Source organism: Epargyreus clarus, unplaced genomic scaffold, assembly GCF_041222505.1.
Source record: "Epargyreus clarus isolate Ecla_fem2 unplaced genomic scaffold, WU_Ecla_fem_2.2 ptg000003l, whole genome shotgun sequence".
NCBI lineage: Eukaryota > Metazoa > Arthropoda > Insecta > Lepidoptera > Hesperiidae > Epargyreus > Epargyreus clarus.
The window spans coordinates 571923-593680 of record NW_027332211.1 but is presented as its reverse complement, the minus strand read 5'-3'; the positions used below and the strand labels follow the sequence as shown (position 1 = coordinate 593680).

General features: G+C 33.9%; 1 protein-coding gene across 3 annotated transcripts in view; it reads right to left on the bottom strand.

Moving 5' to 3' along the window:
• The window catches only part of Dscam3 (Down syndrome cell adhesion molecule 3), a 187498-nt gene that overhangs the window by 20607 nt on the left and 145133 nt on the right, over positions 1-21758 (bottom strand). For all 3 annotated transcript variants that reach the window (XR_012103075.1, XM_073082409.1, XM_073082410.1), the window contains exon 8: positions 6076-6298. Coding sequence is in view for 2 of the 3 variants with exons in the window: in XM_073082409.1 (XP_072938510.1) it covers positions 6076-6298 (223 nt within the window). In the remaining variant the exon portion in view is untranslated. The remainder of the gene's footprint in view (positions 1-6075; positions 6299-21758) is intronic.

Sequence of the window (21758 nt, the reverse complement as noted above, 5' to 3'; positions counted from 1 at the left end):
TGTTAAACAGCGTGTAAATTGCTGTTCGTTTGTGCGTTCCAATGAATACGTTTTTTATTTTGTGTAAATACGTTCGTTCTTTTATACGCGGCTTTTGTTTTCAATTTCAGGCCGTATTGAGTTCAATATGCTCGTGTTAGTATTTTAGTATTAAACATATTCTGTATTTAATTCTGTAACATGTTGTGGTTTGAATCCTAGGCAGCTATTGCCTAGGCAGTGCCCTCGGATTCAAACCGTTTTGGTTTGGTTGGTATGGTGATGAAGAGGCACTAATATTTTGTGGTTCGATTTTTATGGCACCACCACCACGGTCGTATTTTGGTTTGTAAGCCAAGCCTTTCGCCCATACACATAATACATTTAACTTAGTCTTAATGTACGTTGACGCATTGGTGTCGCTTGCTAATACGACTGTATTTTCAGATGCGTACTAAAAAAGTTTAAGGACTTTGAGAAATAAAATATTATTCTCAACTCATGGATTTCCCTATTTAATAGCTGAGTATCCATTTCATAGAATCACGTGTGATTATAAGATAGCACTCAGCCGCGATTCAAGAGTTAATTTAAATAAAGCAGCTCAAACGGATTGCATTGCAGTTTTTATTTAATTTATTCAGCGAGTCAGATGGAATATGCAGCTCGTGGGTCGGGGTTACCACGTATTATGTTAGTATTTCAGGACATTTCGTGCTTTGTTATTGAATTCATAAACGGATGCTAATGAAATACAGAAAGTATGATTAATATTTAATTTATTAAAAAGTCATTTAAAATATTTATTTTGATTTCTTTAAAAATGATGTTTACTTTAGTTATATACCTATTGCATTCAACATTCAGAAGTTGTTATAACGCACCAATTTGAGTACAAAAGCACCTAGAATGCAGGCACTGTAAATGACTAATAAAATACGAACATTACTGTATTTTACCATTGTGTACCTATTATTTTCAGCAAAAACTATGAAATCTGAATGCAGTTACAAATTTTGGGACGATCCCGGAAAAGCCCGAGACCTGGTGACTTTATTGCGGATGTTGGTACACGGGTTATAATAAATTTTATTTTATGATTCTTTAAGCTTTATTCATACTGACGAAATTCTCGTTACGCTTTTCTGAATGAGATTTGTGTTTTATTATGAAAGTCGGATTTAAACCCGTGTAATTTAATTACAAAAGGATGTGTTTCGCAACTAAGCTTTGTTTCTAAGATTTTAAAATGATTTAGTAATTCTTAATAATACTTAAGTAATTGATCTTTTATTTATTTCTTAATCACTTTATTCTAGAATGCAACTCTCCAAAAGTATTTTAATCTAAGACAGTTAGAGCACTTTTAAACAAAATCTTTAGTTAAAAATGTTTATCACTATGAGGTTCGATTTGCCGTAAAATAGTGTTTTTTACTCTCACGCTTCTACTTCCTTATTTCGTTATCAGATCAGATTCGAGATGCTAAATGATCTTACTTATCTTACTGTCATCTATGCTTATAGATGTGCAAATTTTCAAATTGATGAGACGTTTGTAAATCGGTGAAAATTACCTTAAAAATCTATCCCTTGCTCGTGCATACATAAAGGCGAAGCTTATATAAAGCGTGTAAAAATAGTCTTTGTAGATCAAATTTACTGAATATTTTAGATAGTATCTTTATTCCCCGGTGTGATTGCTGTACAACACTGCAGTGCGTATCATAACAAGCCGTATCATTCAGAGCAACGCAGTTTGTAGCATGTAGCACAAAAATTATGGAATAAAAAAATATTTTAATATAAATATTATTTTGACAGACATTAATCAGAAAAAAGCTTTTAATCAAAATAAATATGCATTGCTTAATAATAAATGCCTTCTAATGCCGCTTATATCTAAATTAAGTTAAATTGAAGGAGCGTTCTTTCTGACTCTGCTATTATTATTGCCTGGTTCTGGCACTTAAACCGGTAAACACGTTTCTTGTAACTCAAATATTAAAACGTTATTTGATACGGTATTTACACGCTATTTAAGTTCGTTATATTCGTACAAGCCGGAAAAAAGTCCAGCGGATTTATTTCATGCGATGCTTTCAAAAGGAATTTTGTTTACTGAAACTCGGTAAAATCATTAAAATACCTCTTACCGTTTACCAATACGGAACGCTTTAAATTTTTATAGGAGCGAAGTCGAAAAGGGCTGTTCATGCCTATTAATAAAAATACATAAAACGTTTAACGCGACCGATTTTATTATTGGCCTTTTTGATTCAAAAGCATCCAATCAAACGATGATTCAAAACAGGATAAAAGTTCTGCAATGGTGGACAGGTGACATTCTCCGAAAAACAACCAAATATAATTAATGTTATTTCTGAGTTATCAAAAATACTGCAAGAACAAATAAACATGGAAGTATATTTTGACCCTAAAAATTATGTGTTAAAATCGGTTTAAAATTTTAAAAAATGTTTTTTAATTACTTATAGTTATGATGTATGAAGGAATGTGTATTAATGAAGGAAATTCTATGTAGCATGAGGCTTCGTTTCAAAATTTTGTTTACGCATATCTCGCATTTTTAAGTCTTTTTAATACTAACGCAAACCCTCGCCTAACGAATACGAATTCATACGACAAACAAAACGGAATTAGGCATGGGCATGAGGTCACCCGGAAAATCCCGTTACGACGAACAGGAAGGCGCGTTTGAAACAATCTTATTTGCAGTTTCTTCGTAAAAAGGTCCGGCAAACATCGGCCGAGCCTCAATCTGAAACAATCAGACGATGTCGCGCTTTTGGCTTTTATGTTTATACATACTATGAAGTCTTTGACATTTTTTGGGTAAACAAAACGATAAAGTTTAGGATACGGTTAATGCCTATGTTTTTGGACTTATCTAGGACTAATCGTACAACAAAAATATTGAGGTATTTATGGTTTTCTTTTGAAATTGGGAAGAGGTTTTCGCGTCACAAAAGCAGCTGCTTTTGTGACGCTTTATTTTGACAATAGCGCGACTGACTAGAAGGATATATTTTAATCTGGAATATTATAATTTTTATTATTAATTGTTTATTGAGATCGGCATATTCGGAGACTAGTGTACGAACAGAGTGACCCGTGACTTTGAATTAGGTATTGACATTTTTGTACCATTCCTACTAGAAATAATTTTACTTATTTCTAATATACAGAATCAACATTGCATATCTGTTTTTGGTATGAAAATTGCGGCGATAAAACCTGTTTATATTCTTTTCGCAGACTAAATCTAAATTCGATATTTAGATTGTGTATCTACTGTGCGTTTTTCCAACTAATATCACTAATATATATATTAGTGATATTAGTTGGAAAATTAAAACTAAAATTAAAATTAAAATTAAAACTAATATCACTAATATATATATTAGTGATATTAGTGATATTAGTCTATAGGAAGCTTTTGTAGGAAAAAATGTTCTTAACATTAATAAGGTCCTGCGATCATATAGCCGAGCCGCGGCCAATCTGCCAATCTGCCAATCGCGAACAAATATATTTTCGAGTTAAGACTCATTTTGTTGGATTTATCATTTAAAAATTGACGTCATTTAAAGTGTAACTAAGATTAAACGCGTTTGGATAGTTGTCATGAAGGTAGTAGAACCCTTTGCGGTTCGACTCCGGCAGCACCACTGCCACACCTATTTCTGCCTCATAACAGTAGTGTTGAGCGCTGCTGTGTTCTGGTTTGAAGGGTGTGGTAAGAGAGACATACTTTTCCGAGGCGTTCCAGCTTAGTCCTCAGGGGTAGCGGCGCATCTGTGGCCGACCTCAGGTAGGAATATCTAATCCTATCTGGGGTTGATTACAGATGCCCATGGGCGGCTGTAGCCATTTACCGTCAGGTGAACTGCATGCTCGTCTACTACTCCTATATTATAAAAAGAAAGAAAATTACCAAATTTAAACGGCATTGCTTATTACTGAATATGAAGTAGCAAAATTGAATTAAAACCGCAATATGCAGTCAAAACTGCCCGCGGATATCTGTAATCTACACCAAATAGTGTTGTAGTACTACCTGAATTAGATCATACATGATTGCAACCCTCGGCGAAGGTTATTAATATTTCATTGTAGTCATATTTCAGTACAGATATGATAACTCAGTACCAAGTAAATTGTACCCGTATAAATATTATTTGTTTACATTGTTTACTTTCAAACGGATAATATTTACACGAGCAATCAGTGAGCCATGAAACGAAAAAAGAGCGTTTACTACATAGTAATTGTTTCGTTGATTGATAACAAATAGTCCTTCTGTTGTACCGATAAAACAGCAACTTGAAAAATTGGAATACCTCCTGGGAGTAAAAATGTTTTTATTGAGGGATACTGTGACTATCAAATGGGTCTGACGCAGAGGTCTTTAGGTTCGGTTCCAGACTGGACAAGTCTCTAAATTATTTTGGATTCTTGAATTAGTAGGTATTAGGTATGTATGTTTCATAGTACCCATGGGTATATACATACTTACAAAAATTATACCTAATTCGAAGTTTATAACTTTTTACCCTCATATATCGAAGACATTAATTTTATTATGTTATGGCTGTGGAGTGGATAGCGATAGATAAACTAATGAAATAAAGAAGTTAATCAACAATATACCTTTAAAAGCCAAAAGCTACGTCGTAGAAGTTTATTCACATAGAACAAAACAAAATAACTAAGAATTTCCCTTGAATTGAATTTTAGCAAAACGGATTTAAAATTTGTTAATCCGTATATCGGTCAAATGAAACTGCATCCACATTAAACCCGGAGTGACGTGAGCCGCGACCAGACCGCACATTAAAATAGCCGACAGAGGCAAATGGACCGGCCAGTAATGCACATTTGCTTGGCAATAAATTTGGAATGGAAATACCATGAGATAACCCATCCACCGATAAATGGACAAACGTTTATAAGGAAAAAGGATCCGGGTTAATCGCAGACCTGTAAACAAATACAGTTCTGTGGGGTTAATACAGTACGATAAAATATATAATGTACAGACTAAAAATGGAGGAGCGACATCTCAACAACCCTAGCTGACTTAAAGTAATAGAGTTGGATGACGAATTGTTTTTTATGGATTAGGGTACCAATGATCTTTGAGGTCGACGCTGTCAGGAGTTTAGACTAGACTATATAGTACATATAGGTTGGATTTCTTGTTATAGATTTATTACTGTAACGGTGAAAAGCAAATACAGCAATATTTATATTAAAACATCATATATTGAACATCTCGAGAATTTCTAGCGATTTTTAGTGATTCTCTTCTTTTTTTAGCGATAAAAAGAGTCCTGTAAAGAATCTACTTTGAAAAGAATATTTTTGATTTGATTTGATAGATTAACTTTTGGAGAAATTATCCCTCGCCATCCAGCAGGTTTTTTTTAAATTGGTGGATAAAATCCAAAGTAATGTATATTTAAAAAAGTTCATTTTTAATATATTTTAATACAGAAGCGTAAAAATAAAGTTTGAAAATCGCTTTAAAATTTGGTGCGCGTCGGCCCGTGACGAGACCGCACATTAAAATGGACGACAAAGGCAAATGGAGACCAGTAATGCGCGTTTGCTTGATAATTTATCTGGAATAATTAAGCTTTCGGCCGAACCGTTCGGCCCCCGCTAATGACACGTTTGGCTTAGGAAATCGGTCGGACGTTAGCACATTTCAACAACAATTTGATCCCGAATGTTGACTTTGTAATCCATTTACATAGATACGTATATTTGGTGACACATTTTTTTTTATACACTTGAAATGAAGATGCTAAGTTGTTGCTGCCACCCATGAATATGTAACTGACTTAGTCCTCGTCAGACTATGATGAATAGTTAAAAAATGGTTAGTATGAGAATGTATGAACCGAACGTGTTTTCTAAAAAATAAGATTTTGCTTTAATGTGCCTGATACTTGTATCATTACTTCGCAGATTGATTGATTGTTTGTTTTGTTATATGCGAGATTGTTTAAATTTAACGCCAGTTGATCTGTCTGTTAGCTAAGGCATAAAATTCACAGGTTTGACTCACCTGTGTATGCGGCTGGACGTGTACAGTGAGATGCGCCCTCAACGCCAAGTGCAGTCTCATGGTGATGTGTCCGTGCGAGTTGGCCGCCCTGCAAGCCCAGCGGCCGTCCTCGGACAGCTCAGCGCGGCGCACCCCCACCGCGTCCGCCGCCATGCTGTATCTGCCGCTGGCTTCCCCCTCTCTCACCTCCCGTAACGCACCACCTGCTGTTTCACGATACCATCTGTGGATAGAATATACCTTTTTAAAATCATTATGGAAAAGAAGTAGGTAGTAAACTAGCTTACTATCCGCACTACGATATCCGCTAATGCACATTTGTCATTTAATTCTGCCTAAGATTGGTCACCGATTAAATTCTTTCGAGTAGGTACTACTTTAAAATTTCGTGCACTAATGCAGCAATCACTAACAATCAGGTATTTTGGGAGCACTTTCGATAGTTTTATCGCATAAAGGTAAGGTCACTATTCTATTCGAGTTGGAAAAAGATACGTAAGATTTATTTGAAGTGACATTTAGAGATTGTGTAGCCACAGCGTGATTTAGGAATACAGGTCCATTTTGCGTCAAGATACATATTTAATTTTTATTTACAAGAAAGGACAAGGCAGACAAAAGCTTTGACAAACTTGCTCGCGGCGGTGCGGCCAATGAACCCCACTTGTTAGGTAAAATACCTAAGAAGCGACAATGTTTAAAATTATATATTCAAAGATAATGTTTATATCTCATATTTGTTATATCTTTGTACTAGTGGCTAGGTTATAAGTAATTATAATTTCATATAATGTATTTTCTTTTGTGGAGGGTGCTAATATTGTTGTTATTAATGAGATAAGACCATCTGTCTGATTACGCATATGCCATGTCGCTTTATACGACGGTCCCTACGTATAAAGCGACATGGCAAAAACGCAGGTTTACAGGAGAGCGCAATTAATGTTCAAACCACTCTAGAAATAATTCTCTATACAATTCTAAGAATATTTTTTTTATAATGTTGTTATAGCTTTCGAATGTTTGTACTAGTATTTTTAAATATTGATTTTTTTTATATTTACCATAAAAACAGACAGATGACTGTTTCTACGTGAAAACGCAAATAAAAGCATGCCAGACAAGTCTCAGATACAACTTTATACGTAGGAAACATGAAAACGGTATTGGTATCTTACTCAGATTTTACATTGATGTCTTACTTTTGTAGGTTAGAAAAACAATAATTTTTTTTTTGTGTTCTTACTTATTATTTAAAGCGGAAAATATGCGTAAATCTAGTAAAATAAGTCATATTTAAAGAAAAATCTTATATAGGCATACGCGTATGGACAATCTAGAGCCGAATATGCAATAAAAAAATTGCAATTTTTAACATGTCGCTTTATACGTAGGGACCGTCGATATAATAAACAGACTAATGATTTTCTACATTATCGTAGTAATATTGATTTAGATTCAACAAAAAGTTTTTAAAGTGATTTATACATTATTAATTTATCACTAAGGCATACCAATTAATGGGAAATAGCATTTACTTTAACGTGGCAAGCGTTCCGTAGTCATAATCCGAATAAGAAAGATCAGGCTTTACTAATCCTCCTTATTTGGGAAAATACTCATAATCAGGACATAATAATATATAGGTTATTGATATTTTAGTATTCATGATATCAACATTAATAACAAATAACGATATGATTACTTATTATTATTCTTTATCCCATTAATATTACATATTCAAACTGCTCTTAACTGTACTATTCGAAACAATAAATTGAGGGGAGAGGCTCATCCATTCATAGGCCCATTTGTCAAAGCATCACAAAGGCATGAGAGCTTCACGTCCGTTCTGTAGGCACTCCTCATTACCCCCATAAGACATTTCCTGTTACGAAGGGTGGATTAAATTTAAAAGTGAACAAGATTAAAAATGTATTATGACTTTTTACATCTTTTACAACCCCCGGCAAGGTTACCCTTGTCCTGTCTGAAGTACTTTCTGCCTGTGTTGCAGGGTTGAGGGCGAAAGAAAGGGGAAGGAAATCACTCAATTACATTCTTAAAAACCAGGGCCTTTAGTAAAGAATAATTATTACAAAGCTTATTCATTTATTGTTTAAACTATTTAAATGTGGTTAAAAAGTATAGGGCTACGGTAAATAAATTAAAAAGATTAATATTATCTTCATCGAAGCTCGTAGTCTTATTTGTGTTATATGAAAATCCTATAAGTGTCATTGTAACGTGTCTACTAATATTCTTCTATATCATTAATATAAATCACAGATTAAGAACACTTGATAAAATACGATCAATAGAAGCATTGGTCGAACTTCAAATTATCTATTTGAATATTTCTACAATAAATGAAACCCAAAAACCAAGATTTTCACATAAGCATAATTCTTTTGACAATAAAAACCCATAAACCGAGTGCCTTTTATTAACTTAACCACGACGATAGGTTTCGTTTTTCCATCTATTCTATTATAAGGTAATCAATACACTCGAGTGATGTTTATTGTCGGTGAGTTTGCGAGTTCGCAGCCGCCGTTAATTAAATTTGATCAGGAGATCGCCTTTCAAAGGTACGCAGGGAAGTTGGTTCGACGCTTCGCGCCGAGAGCACTCGAAACTTCGCTTCGGTTGCGGATTACCGTGTACAAGTAGCTTACCTATTGCGGGATTTTTGGGAGCTTTAAGTTATCCTGTTTCGTTGATATACCTAAAATTACTTTGGTTAACAGATTTTGTAGGAGACGTTAGGTAAATAAATTGTTCTGTTCGAATAATATCTATTGATATTAATAAGAAAATTTTGTGTTAATAAGTATGTAGAGTATACTGCTTCTGTAAATATTGTAATATAAAAGAACACGTTCACATTTAAGAATATCTGTGTATTTCACCGTTGTTAGATGTGAAGAATCTTAGATATTAAACAGGGTAAATATGTAGGAAAATATATCGGTATAACGGGCAAGGTTACAATTTCCAACCAGCAATTTTTTTGTTAAATTTTTCGCAAGTGAACAAAAATTTCTTTACAAATAATAAGGAAGACACGTAAGCATCTAACCCTTGCCTCGTCGGGCCTCGACAAATGCTATCGCACGTAAATGTTATAGAATTTGCGGGGCACAGAATTCCCGTCACACGCTCCCTTAACTTGCTAACTTATATTTACGGAGCAAATATTACAGGGCAGCCACGGGATTTGAATGCCAAATCGGAGGGGTAACTGAAAATAGCGGTGATCTTTCTTTATACGACATGTTACGTTAGTAGATTAGTTTATCAAAATGGTTAAATATATGAGACGGATTAGTGCGGTCAGTAGTTCAAAGAGGTATATAGTTCAAACTTAATTTTACTTCTCTTATAAAACAACATTCGAGGATCGCCTATATGCGTATCGAAAGCGATGCAAAATAAATATATTTTTCAAGAATATTTATGGTAGGTTTAGGTATTTATGGTAGGTTTATCTTACTTATACATATATGTTGGAAAATATGGTATATTTATGACACAATTGTAGTTTTAGGGTAATTCATTGATTTCAACAGTCTTTAATTATCATTCTTCTCATTGCGGTAGGTTATAAATGTCCAAAGGTATCCACCATCTTTGGTACTGGATTAAAACAAATACCTTTATAAAAGGGTATATTAAAAAAGCGTAAAATTGTATGCACAAAAGTGTTTAAAACACCTCATTATTTTGTAAAAGCGTTAAAGTAGGAAAATATAAAAATAAACGTAAGAGGGTAATATTCCTCCACTAAAACACTAGTCTGGGAGACTCCTGGATTACGGTAGTCTAGTGCTAACGATGTTCCCGCAATATTGCGTCAAGGTTTTATTTTTTCTCGCTCTATTCACTATTTTCTTCTGCCTTAAGTCACGCTAATAGTTAATGTCGGCTTGTGTATCATTATTTATCCTGGCTTCCCACAGTATTTTACTTATATTTTTGTAGTTATATTCTGTAAAGGTTTTAATAAGTCATTATTGAGTACCAACGTGGCACAGCAGTTACGAAAACAGTCTGAAATACATAAGAATATAACGCAGTATCAAGATACGGTTGACTAAACAGAAAAGAGGAATTACTTATGAGTCGAAAACACATTACAAAGTAACTGTGTAGTGTTTTTTTCCATACACTAGTCATAAGACTTCTTCCAAGAATTAATTAGTTGAAAATAACTTAATTGACTGTTTTGTTGACTTTGAATTAAAATATATTTGTAGGTTGTTTACCGTTGTTTTACCATTTGTTTATTGGAAATAAGTTATGGTAGGCTAATGAATCGCTCCATAAATAATAATTTTCCAGTCTATGTCAATATTAAATATCAGGTAACATCCATTAATGTTGTGTATATCATTAATAATTACGTTGTAACTTGTAAAATTCCCGAAATATTGTGAGAACTTGGGAAATATACATAATAAATGGTTTGGGTGTAATGTTTCCTCGGGGGCGGATGTAATCAGAGCCTTTGTGGGACTTCCCGGTGATAAATGGTGCGCCGCCAAAAATAGCGTTGTTCGTCGCACTTGTAATGACGGGTGCTCTTTAGTTGCGTTGTCATTAGAATTACATTATGGATGGTAGACAATAGAGCAACGGTACAGATAAATAATGTTTGCAGTAGTATATACTATGTATGTATTATAATTGCTTATATCTTTCTATAGTTGCATTTGGTAAAACTTATAAGTGTAAATGAAAATGACGCTTTACAGTCTCATTTGTATTATGCACACACAAATACGTGAACACAAACAGCCAGACCATAAAACTAACCTCATCAATAGATGTATGTTTGGAGTGGGATCAAACCAGGAACCGTTTTCGGAGCTGACCAGTATGTGAATCCTCCGCGTGGACATCATATTTTAGTATTAAACAATACTAAGTATTTATCAGACTTCCAAAGGTAATAAATTGAGTACTTTACTCTAAACCAATAACGCCAGTCACTCCAACATATCTCAAATCATTGTATGTAAATGCAGCATGATACGTGAAACGTGATTCATTCTCCAAATTACGTCATAACAAGATACATGTATCGTGAGACGTCACAAATCGTCGATTTGGGTCCCTTAAGCCCACGAGAGCAGCGCAGTGTTTGATGGCACGGAAACTGGTTACGGATACCCGTTTGTTATGTCTAATTGGCTAATGCTCGTAGCTCTTTGGCAATTCTGCAAGCGAAATTATTAAGATGTTTAAGTCTTTGAAAGAACAAATTTCCGTAGTATTTTCAAAATCGATACGAGTATATCTTATGCAAAGGAGATCCTTTACAGAATTAATTTTGTGAATTATTATTACACTACCGCGGTACAAGACGTTTCGTTACAGAGACAAAAATACAAAATCAGTTTACACTGTAGAGCATGTGGGACTGGAGCGTCATCAGAACATACAATTATATCGTCAAATAATCATTTAAAAAAATACACTTCTCTCGTATTTCCGCTGAAGGCGAACCACGTAGGGTTCTATCACCTTTAAATATCAACCATATATGAAGTATTAAGAATATCAAGTATATAACTATATATTTTTTCGGTAACTTGATATCTCGCACGTGGATGTATCGCGACTAAGTGTACTGATTACTTTTGATTCATACGTATTCCAGTTTAACATGTATTACATTTTATGCCATAGTAAGCATCTAAATATTACTTGGAAATTAATGGAAGAACCCTTTCTGGATTCACTGCGGAAAAAACATCGTCACTGATTCATTACTGTTTAATAACAGCAGTACTATGTACTGAAGCGTATGTAAGACGTATTTCTATGAAATGTTCTAGCTTATACATAATATGAAATAACCCATTTGTCGCCGATATCTAGTAGTCCAATCCCATATTGTGAAATACTATAGCAGAATACCACTAATTGTTACTGGAGAATTCTTGTACAATGTCAAATGTCAGAACGTGTCTTACATATTAATTTGAAACATCAACCATCTAATCACTACCGACGAAATTGTGTCTCTACCGACGAAAACTCTACATCGCTTAACAACTGTATACACGCAGAAGGATTCGCGTGTGTTTCAACTGGAGGGAGGGTTGTCACCTTTGAGTATTTATGTAGACAACCTTTTATGTCTGACTGTTGGACATGGATTTCTCCCCATATCTGGAGACGCTTCGTTAACCCATTACTGTCCTACTATTGGGCACGGGTCTCCTCAGCGAGTTAGACGGGTTTAAGCTATAGTACACCGCACTGGGCTACTGCGAATTGGTAGATTTTAGACACTTTTGCGAAGTTTTTCGTTTAAGAACTCAGGTGTGTAGGTTTTCATACGATGGTCTCCTTCAACGCTATAGCAAATGATAATATTATCAAAACATAACTTGTAAAAAAACAAGTCTCGCAAGTTAGTTCTTTTACCGTAAAAAGGTGTAATATCCATGTAACACCAAGTCGGTTAATTTATTCAGTCCCTACTTAAAGGACCTTCTGTCATAAGTTATTACGTAATTAGCTAACCTAACAACATCATATGGAACTATATGAATATTAAAAATCTTTTATGCTTTAAATAAATAGACTGACTTGGCACTCGTGCTAAAAATATCATTCAATATGTAACTTGTGCGATGCGATGAAAGCACAATGTATATTATCACAAGTACAACAGGGAGGCATCATTGGATTAAATATGACGAAATGTTCTCAACCCTAAATTCGCTCCGAGTAAAGTTTTATTAATCTTCTCTTGTTTGCTTTGCTAACTGTGAGTACAAGTATATTTTGTACGTAATCCACGCTGTTGCTAGGATACGTCACGACCCGAGACCATTAGGGAGGCAGGTTAAGACGCGAACCAGGTTAAAACTTAATACTGCATTGCACTTACGCTGTGTTGAACTTCTGCCTAATTAGATTGTCGGCAAAGAATGAAGGTTCTAATTGATTTCTATTTGAAGAGAGAAAATAGCTTACAAGAAGTTTTATCAATTTTTGTCACGTTTTTATGTGTAATATTATGTACTTAATATAATTAACAATACGACAATGATTACAACACATGATATTGTAATAGATTTTTATTTCAATACAGCAACTATTTTCGGAAAAAGCTGCGTTCTGTATTTCCATGTTATTTGGTAATTATATTCTAATGATTTTTTTATAAAAACTATTTATTAAAAATCTTAATTTCCAAATAATCATTTGGTTCTGATCTAAAATTTACCAGCATTTCATTGAGCTCTACAAAATCCATCGTAATAATAATGGTATTATCATATTGTTTGTAGAGCTGCTGTTTTCGAAGTACACTAATGGAAAACTGTTGTTATAACCGTAGAGAAATATGAAGACTCTATGGCACTTATCCGGCGATGTAGAGTTAATGTAAACCAAACAAATCTCGGATCGATCCGGAATATATTGTTATCGTGAGTGCAACTTAAGATTAATGAATAAAGTGTCGTTGGAAATACATTTTCTGCTATATTTTGGATCTTTTAGAATCAGTACTTATTTACACTTGCATGGTATACGTGTGTGTCTGCAATGACGAACATTACATATTATTTTCGTGTGCAAGTTTCTTTTCTAAAATTCATCAAAGATCTTTAATGTTATTTTATTACAAGTTACGTTTAATATTTCGACGTAGCCTTAAATATCCTTTATGAATGCGTTTAAAGTATGAATATTATGAATTTAAATGAATAGTACTACTTAAAAATATATCCTTTGTAATATTGTTAATCACGGCAAAATATCCCAATTTAGAAAAATTATTATATACTTCGCAATCCAATTACACAATATTATGTAAGTAACAATCCTTGTATAAGGGAGTTCTTTTAACACCTCTCCAGGTATTCCATCACGAAATATGTACTCGTGTCACATACGGCTCAGTATGATGGTGCCGATACAGCAGTAATAGCGGTGAGGAAGATGGATCGTTTGTCGCGAGATACAATATCCACATGTCACATGATGGCATAAAGGTATATACTTTGTTTCTTTTTGCTGTATAAAGCTCTTATATTTATTTACCCGACTGTAAAGGGTAATATTTTTCGAGCATGTATGTGTATGTATGTTAGATTTTTAGCCATGTGTATAAGGTGTCATTGACTACGTCAAAATTGATCATAGGCTTATATTTTTAGCAGACGATTTTATTGCTTTTTTATTTCAACTCATATCCATCATCATAGTCCAAGGAATCATAGTCCATAGGTCATCCGTAGCCCAAATGTAAAAAGTCATAGTTACGAAAACAAGACCGTCCGGTGTTCTTGTTTTTATTTTAATGGCACCGGAGAAGACGGACGACGGCGTTTATCGGGGAGATCCACTTTCAGCCAGCGGTGGCAGGAATATACGAAAAGTAAACGAATTGCTTGCCACAACGGTTTTATTGCGGTTTTTATACATCTCGTGACATATTGCCATTATTTATAACGAAAGAAAAGATTTTTTTATTGCGGCGATTTCCATAAGTTTTATGTGGACAGATTGCCTATTTCTGCGAGTTTTGTGGTCCTTGTATTATTGCTGCCAAAAGTGAAGATGACAAATGGAAACGATGAAGATGAGGTCGAAATGATTACATATACCTATTCATTAGTTTATGCATGGTATTTGATTATTTCACTATAATATTACTAGAGTATGTCAATTTTTGAATTGATGGTGTATAAAATATATAAATGAGCAAGAGAGACATTTTAAGTGTATATAAATATTAAAAGTTTTACTATTAATAAATGATTAGTGCCGTACAGTATTGGACATTCATAACCGACACAGTAGAAAAAGAATTATAACTGAAATCAATATCAGATGTTGTCCCTGAGGTCAACATTTAACTGACTCGTAAGCAATGGGCAGACCAATATATATTCAGTAGTGAAAGGATACAGGTTGATGATAATGACGCTAATGAACAAATAAACAATACATGCCACGAAAATTTAATAAAATATCTGGTTTCGAAAGATTTGTTTCACAAAATCGCCGCCAGCGAAGGGAAGAGACCCAAAAACATAATAATAGAGCAGGGGATGGAATTACCCCTCAAGTCGGAATTTAACTCCGTTTCCTTAAAGTTTAAAGCGTTGAATTTGAAAAGTTCGTGAAAGGTTATCTTCTTAATAACCGTCCGTCCGCTGACGAGCCGTTAGTGTTATAGCTTCGTTTACGACTCTGTTGACGTCAGACTACGCCAGTGGATTCTGAAAATATCGAGATCAAAGGGGATTTATTTGGACAGAGAAATGATTGACGACAGGCAGACAATCACTATCTTTAAGTACTAGTTGACTACACGAAACTTTGTCTAGTCGTATGATTAGTACTATTTCAACTGTCTATACTAAAAATTTTTTTATAAGTATAATAGTAAATATATAGATAGATTAGCCATACTTTCATGAGCATCATGTAGTTGTACGTTATAGAATTAATTTCTTATAAGTTCGGAAAATACGTAGCCAAAGAAAAATCTATCTACGAAATATATAGGCAGGCTATAGTCATTGGCCGTAATCCTACTTACCTACGCTACGATTATGATAGCTCACTCAGCTTTATGGCATATGGTTCCGTTACTATGTACGATTGAAGGCTGAGCTACCCAAACTTAACGAGGCGTTCTAATTTAAGCTAAAAGGGATAACAATGCACTTGCAATAAGAAAACTAATTCTATTGGCAACGGGTTAATGGTAAGAATATAGTAGCTGCTTAATGTACTCATTCGTTTCTTCTACTATACCTGGAAAATATAACACATTTAGTAGGTATATCTTACAGTCTCGAGACTTCCCTGAGAAGTGTGATTTATCGCTCGAAAGTTATCTCAATAAGTATTTTCCAATTGGAAGAAATATATTTCCGATTTAGCAGGCACTCGATAAGGTAAGTTACGAAATTATTTCATAACTCACTAACTACTAAGATTTTCCAACCGTGGACTGTTCGCAATTTATTGGACTAAGTTTTCAACTCGATATTTTCCGGTTCATGTACCATGTATGACAAAGTCAAGTGTGGGACAAGTGCTTAAGAGGGAGCGATCTATAAAAACAACCTTGGTTCATAAAATTTATAATACAAAGTGGTACAACGAATATCGATCACTTATGATGAGCATAGGTGTCAGCTCTTATGTGAAATGGTGTAGATGGAAAATGACGCATGTTTTTCAATTTTAGCCAAAATTGGCACAGAATTCCGTTGTCTTGTCGTCGCAAGAAATGATCACTATTATTAGATATTAAAGGAATGGATAACAATAGCTTTACTGAATCGCGTAATAGTTATAACTTGCACCAACCACCACCACCATTAACATCCATGAACAGACTGACGAAGTATACGAAACATTTTGCTACTTTAAAGTTTATCGTCTCGGAAACGTAAACACCGTCAGAGGAGAGCACTCCATGTGCGAGGAGCATGCGATGGTTTTAAAGTACACTTACATTCCATAGTAATAATTTATTGTCATGCTAGCTTCCCACAGTTTAAAAATAAATGTCATTGAAAACAATTGTGGAACTCCAAAGTTGTATTTAGGTAATATTAAACATATTGTTTTATTTCAAAAGCAATACTCGGCAGAATCGTAATGCGATTACTTATTGAACTATATTTATTTGAAATGTATTAATTCTGTGGAGTTATATGTATGGATGATTACATATTGACAACACTCACATATGTTACGAGTATTAAGTACATGAACATTATTACCGTAACAGTATTTTAGAAAGTATGAAATTATTGATTAAATCCGGTTAAAATAATCCGGATAAAATGGTTACCAAAATTTAAATGACGTCTCGATAGAAATATTAATTTGAACGTAGAACTTTTTTGGTTTGACTTGGGAGGCACCTTTTTCCAGTTTGAATGGTGTGGTTATGGACACATAGTTAACCGAGGTATTCCAAGTTAATCCTCAGAGTGGCAACGCGTCTGGTGTCCAAATCTTATTGTATCTGGTTGATGTTCATGGGCTGCAGTAGCCACTTACTATCAGGTAGACTGCATGCTCGTCTGCTTCTTCAATGTCTTATTAAATGTCGTGAAGCTTAACAATTTTAATCTAGCAACTGAACACTATTAACTGTTAGTTATGCAAATGGAACCTGATAACCGATCGTTCACAACTTGTACACGTCCTTGTTGAACACAAAATGACAACCGCACACGAAATTCTGATACAATATTTGTAGCTAGAACAGTTCTCAACATAAACTCTGCGATAGAACTTGTCAAAGTTACTAGATATGTGAGTAACATGCAACATGAATACCTATTGTATTTAGAATATTACTATATTTTACAGGTTTAAGTGCCAAAAGGGGCGTGGGTAATAAAGATGTGGTATGGTAAAAGATCTACACGACGTACAATACGAGATAGATTATATTCTTCAGAGACTGCATTGCGTTCGTATCTAATTTCAGGTAATACTTCAGTTCTATTTGGAGTTGATTACAGACGTTGGGCGGTATTGACTAATCTTATCCATGTCAAGTGCACTGCATGGTTGTTAAATAAGTGCCATGCATAAGAATTTGTAACGACCTGCAAATAGAGTTTAAGTATTATCTGAAGTTCGCGACACATGCATTACTGAGCGAAAATTGAGTTTGAACGACTTGTAACTGTCTTACTCTAAAGTCTGAACAATCCCCTTTAAACCAGAACAAAGTAACATTTGAAACTAGTGGTATAAGGTTATTCAACAGAAATACTATGTGGCAGTAGTGCCATTGGAACTAGGAAAAGTAGTGAGTTATATAATATAGGAGTAGTAGACGAACATGCAGTCTACCTGATGGTAAGTGACTACTGTGACATCTGTAGTCATCTGTAGTCTGTAGTGACATCTGTAGTCAACCCCAGATAGGATTACATATTCCCACTTGAGGTCGACCACTGAGGACAAAGATGGAACGCCTTGGAAAAGTATGTCTCCCTTACCACACCCTTCAAACCAGAACATAGCAGCGCTTGACCGCTACACCTATTTCTGTTAATAGACTTATTTACTGCGACAGGCTTCCAAATAGTTTATTTGTGAGTATATTGGACATAATGAAACAATTCCTTTCTGTTATAAGACATTATTCACGTGCATTAGTGAGTGCTCGTCGAACGGCGCGCGTGACAAATGGCGGGTTCGCGACGACACCGTTTTATGAGATGACGTGCAGTTTCTCCGTACCTCGTTACTCTCCTTGTGGTTCGTATTTACAAATAGGTAATAGTATAGTGTAATTTTTAATTAGTACTGGCTTTAGAAGAGGGTTAGGGTTACTTCTGTTCGTATATTATTTATGAGCTTATCACTCCTTATGAATAAGTTCTTATGAAAACGTCGAAGGAAATCATCACACTTAAGAACATAGACCTGTATTGTAGGTACCTAACAGGTCTGTTTAAGGCATGTTTAAGAGTTTTTTGATAAATTGCTCTTAAGGTGATAGATCTCTTTGTAATCGGACTCCGGGTGCAGTACTGCTACAAATTTGTTTGTTCAATTAAAGAAGAGTTAAGCTCTCATGTGTTCCGGTTTGAAAGGTGCGGTAAGGGAGACATGCCAACCATTTTAATATAGTCCTCAGTTGTAGCAACTATTTATTAATCTGTGGTTGTAGCAACGCATCTGTGGCCAACTTCAGGTAGGATTTTAATCCTTATTATCTGGGTTCTTGAGTAAAGATGTCTGTGGGTGGCAGTAGCTACTTAAAACGAGGTAGTATATACGTTCGTTTACTATTTCTATATAATAAAATATAAATAAGTATAAAGTGTCTAAGTATATGTATAAGTATAGAATTACTAGTATCTTATACTTAAATAATTGCTTAGGTATTATTTTATTTAATAATGTAAATTTTATTTGTAAGGTTTATCTATGAAATGCACAACTCATCTTATTCAGCGTCGAGCAGAGCATAACAAGTGATTAAGATAAACTACTACATTTTGAACTATTTCTGAAATGAAAGTAGTGATGATAAACAAGGTTCTTCGAATAAAATTCTCTTAATATTATTATTTGTTAAATACACGAACACGTCACTATGTTACTGTACCATCTACTATACCATCGTTTCAGTTTGCACCGCTAGGTTACCAACATTTTGTATTCCATTCCCGGTCATGTATCATTTTGAATTAGAATATTTGGTTTTTTTATGTACGACTATATCTCCTATGTGACCAAGTATGCTACTATCTACAATGGGAGAATCCTAGTATGATGCTTTAAAGTTCTAATGTTAGTTTGTTGTTAAGAAGGTAGAAATATAAACAACATCTTAATGTATATGTTTGCAAAGAAAATGCTTACATTCTTCATCCAGTGACTCAAAATATGAAATTACTAAAGCCATAATATTCGCTTAATCGTGATATACGTAAAAAGTACGATACTCTAATCTACATTTGGATGTAAAAACGGCGCTTGTTATCTTGTTTCATAAAACTTTTTGTTTTAAAGCACAAGTAGATACTAAACAAGTCGTAAAAGTGACATAAACATAAAAAATGCACGTTTCAATTATTCCTGTGAAAGTTCGTAAAACAAATCAATTATTTACGAACTTGTTTTACCAGCGCTAAGTAAAAAGTACTTCGGCGGGAATATTATTAACTGAGTGGTGTTAATTACATGTATAAAGCTTCATAAAATAAAATAATTAAAATTGGGTAAATTATTTTTAAATTAGTTCATAAAAAATTGTATTAGTTTCAACCTATTTTTTCACATCGTTAGGGTGTAAATCAAACTATGATACTGGAGTCATAATATCCGTATAACTAGTATGAAGTAAGATATACAAGAAAATTAAAAATATTTTACGTCTCATACTTGTTTTTTTTTCGTTTTAAACCACATTTCACAGTTGTACGAAGTTTACAACTCTGCTTCATACTCGTAACTCTGCGTGAACAACTTCTCCTGCTTACACATTAGTTTCGGTCATTCACAAAATACTCACAAATCCCAAGTTAGTATATTATATCGCTAGTTCTTCGCAAGATTAATGGCATGGAAGATTTATATTTCGATAGTAAATTACTGTTCGTTCGTTTCGAATCTGTTATTGAATCAACACGCGACTTTGCAGATTAATTTACTTTTGGACAGTTCACTAAACTTCGCCGGTGAAGTTTCAGTAAGTTCGCGGCCGTTTATTTTGTTTTTGTGAAACTTACAACTTACTCGTACATTAGTTAATGTAACAAAAGTTGAACTATTGTTATCTAAGTTATTATTGTAGTTGAACGAAATTAACTTTTGCAAAGTATTTTTTTTACGAAAATACCATAAAAATCCGTATAAGTTATAAAGGTGAAATCATTCGTGATTCGACTCTAGAGGCATCAACGTAATAATATTAATATTGAAGTCAACAAGTTATATTAGAAGGGTGTTGTAAGAGATATTAATATCAGACGGGTGGGATTATCGTCAAGGATGCTACGCTCAGACGACTCCTTTGCACTCGAGCTGATGATGGCCATGAAGGGATTTTATTGAGTAAAAAACCCAGTTAATGCTCCGAGGGCACCAGCAATTACCGATTTATTTTTGTTACCTCTATATTTTGAAAACTTTGATATTTGTTAATTTTACGAGTGTAAAATTTTACGATACTTTAAAATTGCAAATTATGAGCAATTTAAACGAACATGCGGTTAAAGTCAAAGTTTAAATATGAATTAAAATTGTTAACAATCCAGCGTATGTATGTTCATACGAACTAATCTTCTTTTAAAAATATATCTCTCAAAATTATATTATCGGAAAGCTATTAAATAAATATTGTACGTTTTTTGTAATAGATGTAGGGATTTAAAAGCTGTGGTTACTACGGCAATTGGTTTGATAATTGGGTCAACCAATTAGAGTAAATGGATACCAGATAGATCATTATCTAATTTCATGGGAAACTAAATGTGATTTCCAAATAACCACCACTGTAAATAAATAAATATTAGTGATGACGTATTTATTATTGTATTGCGTTATTATACATTTGGGCGTCATGTTTACCGCGTTAAAATACCAACGTTGAAATATTTCCAATGTGAATAAATTATTATCATAAAATTAACATTACTTTTGATATAACATTAAATATGAAATCGGTCAATTAACTGCATAATAATTGTAGTGCGTAATTGTGGTAAATTGTGCATAAATTAAAATTGTGAACCTTTACAAAATCGTTCATTTTATTATTGTTTTTCATCAGATTTTTCTAAAGGTTTTTTAAATTTTATTAAAAGTAAAGCACTCAATTGAATATTTTTATTACTCTATGTACAATGTCAAGATTATTCTATGTACATGAAATGGGCGATCTGTACAACTGAGAAAGGGATTTTTTCCTAAAATTTGTTAACGATTCATAATTACATCACATTAGTTACCATAGTCTATCATACAGAGGGCTCTGGTTTAGATCTAAGCTAGCTGGTATATGAATTAGTAATGAATTCTTATAGTTATTCTATATAGGTATCTTTAGCGATTCTATATGAAAAACGAAAAGAAGTGTGTGAGTATACCTATATTCCATCGTACTGTTTCAATGTGGAGACGTGGATGTATAGACGGGGACTTACTTCCGTCCATAA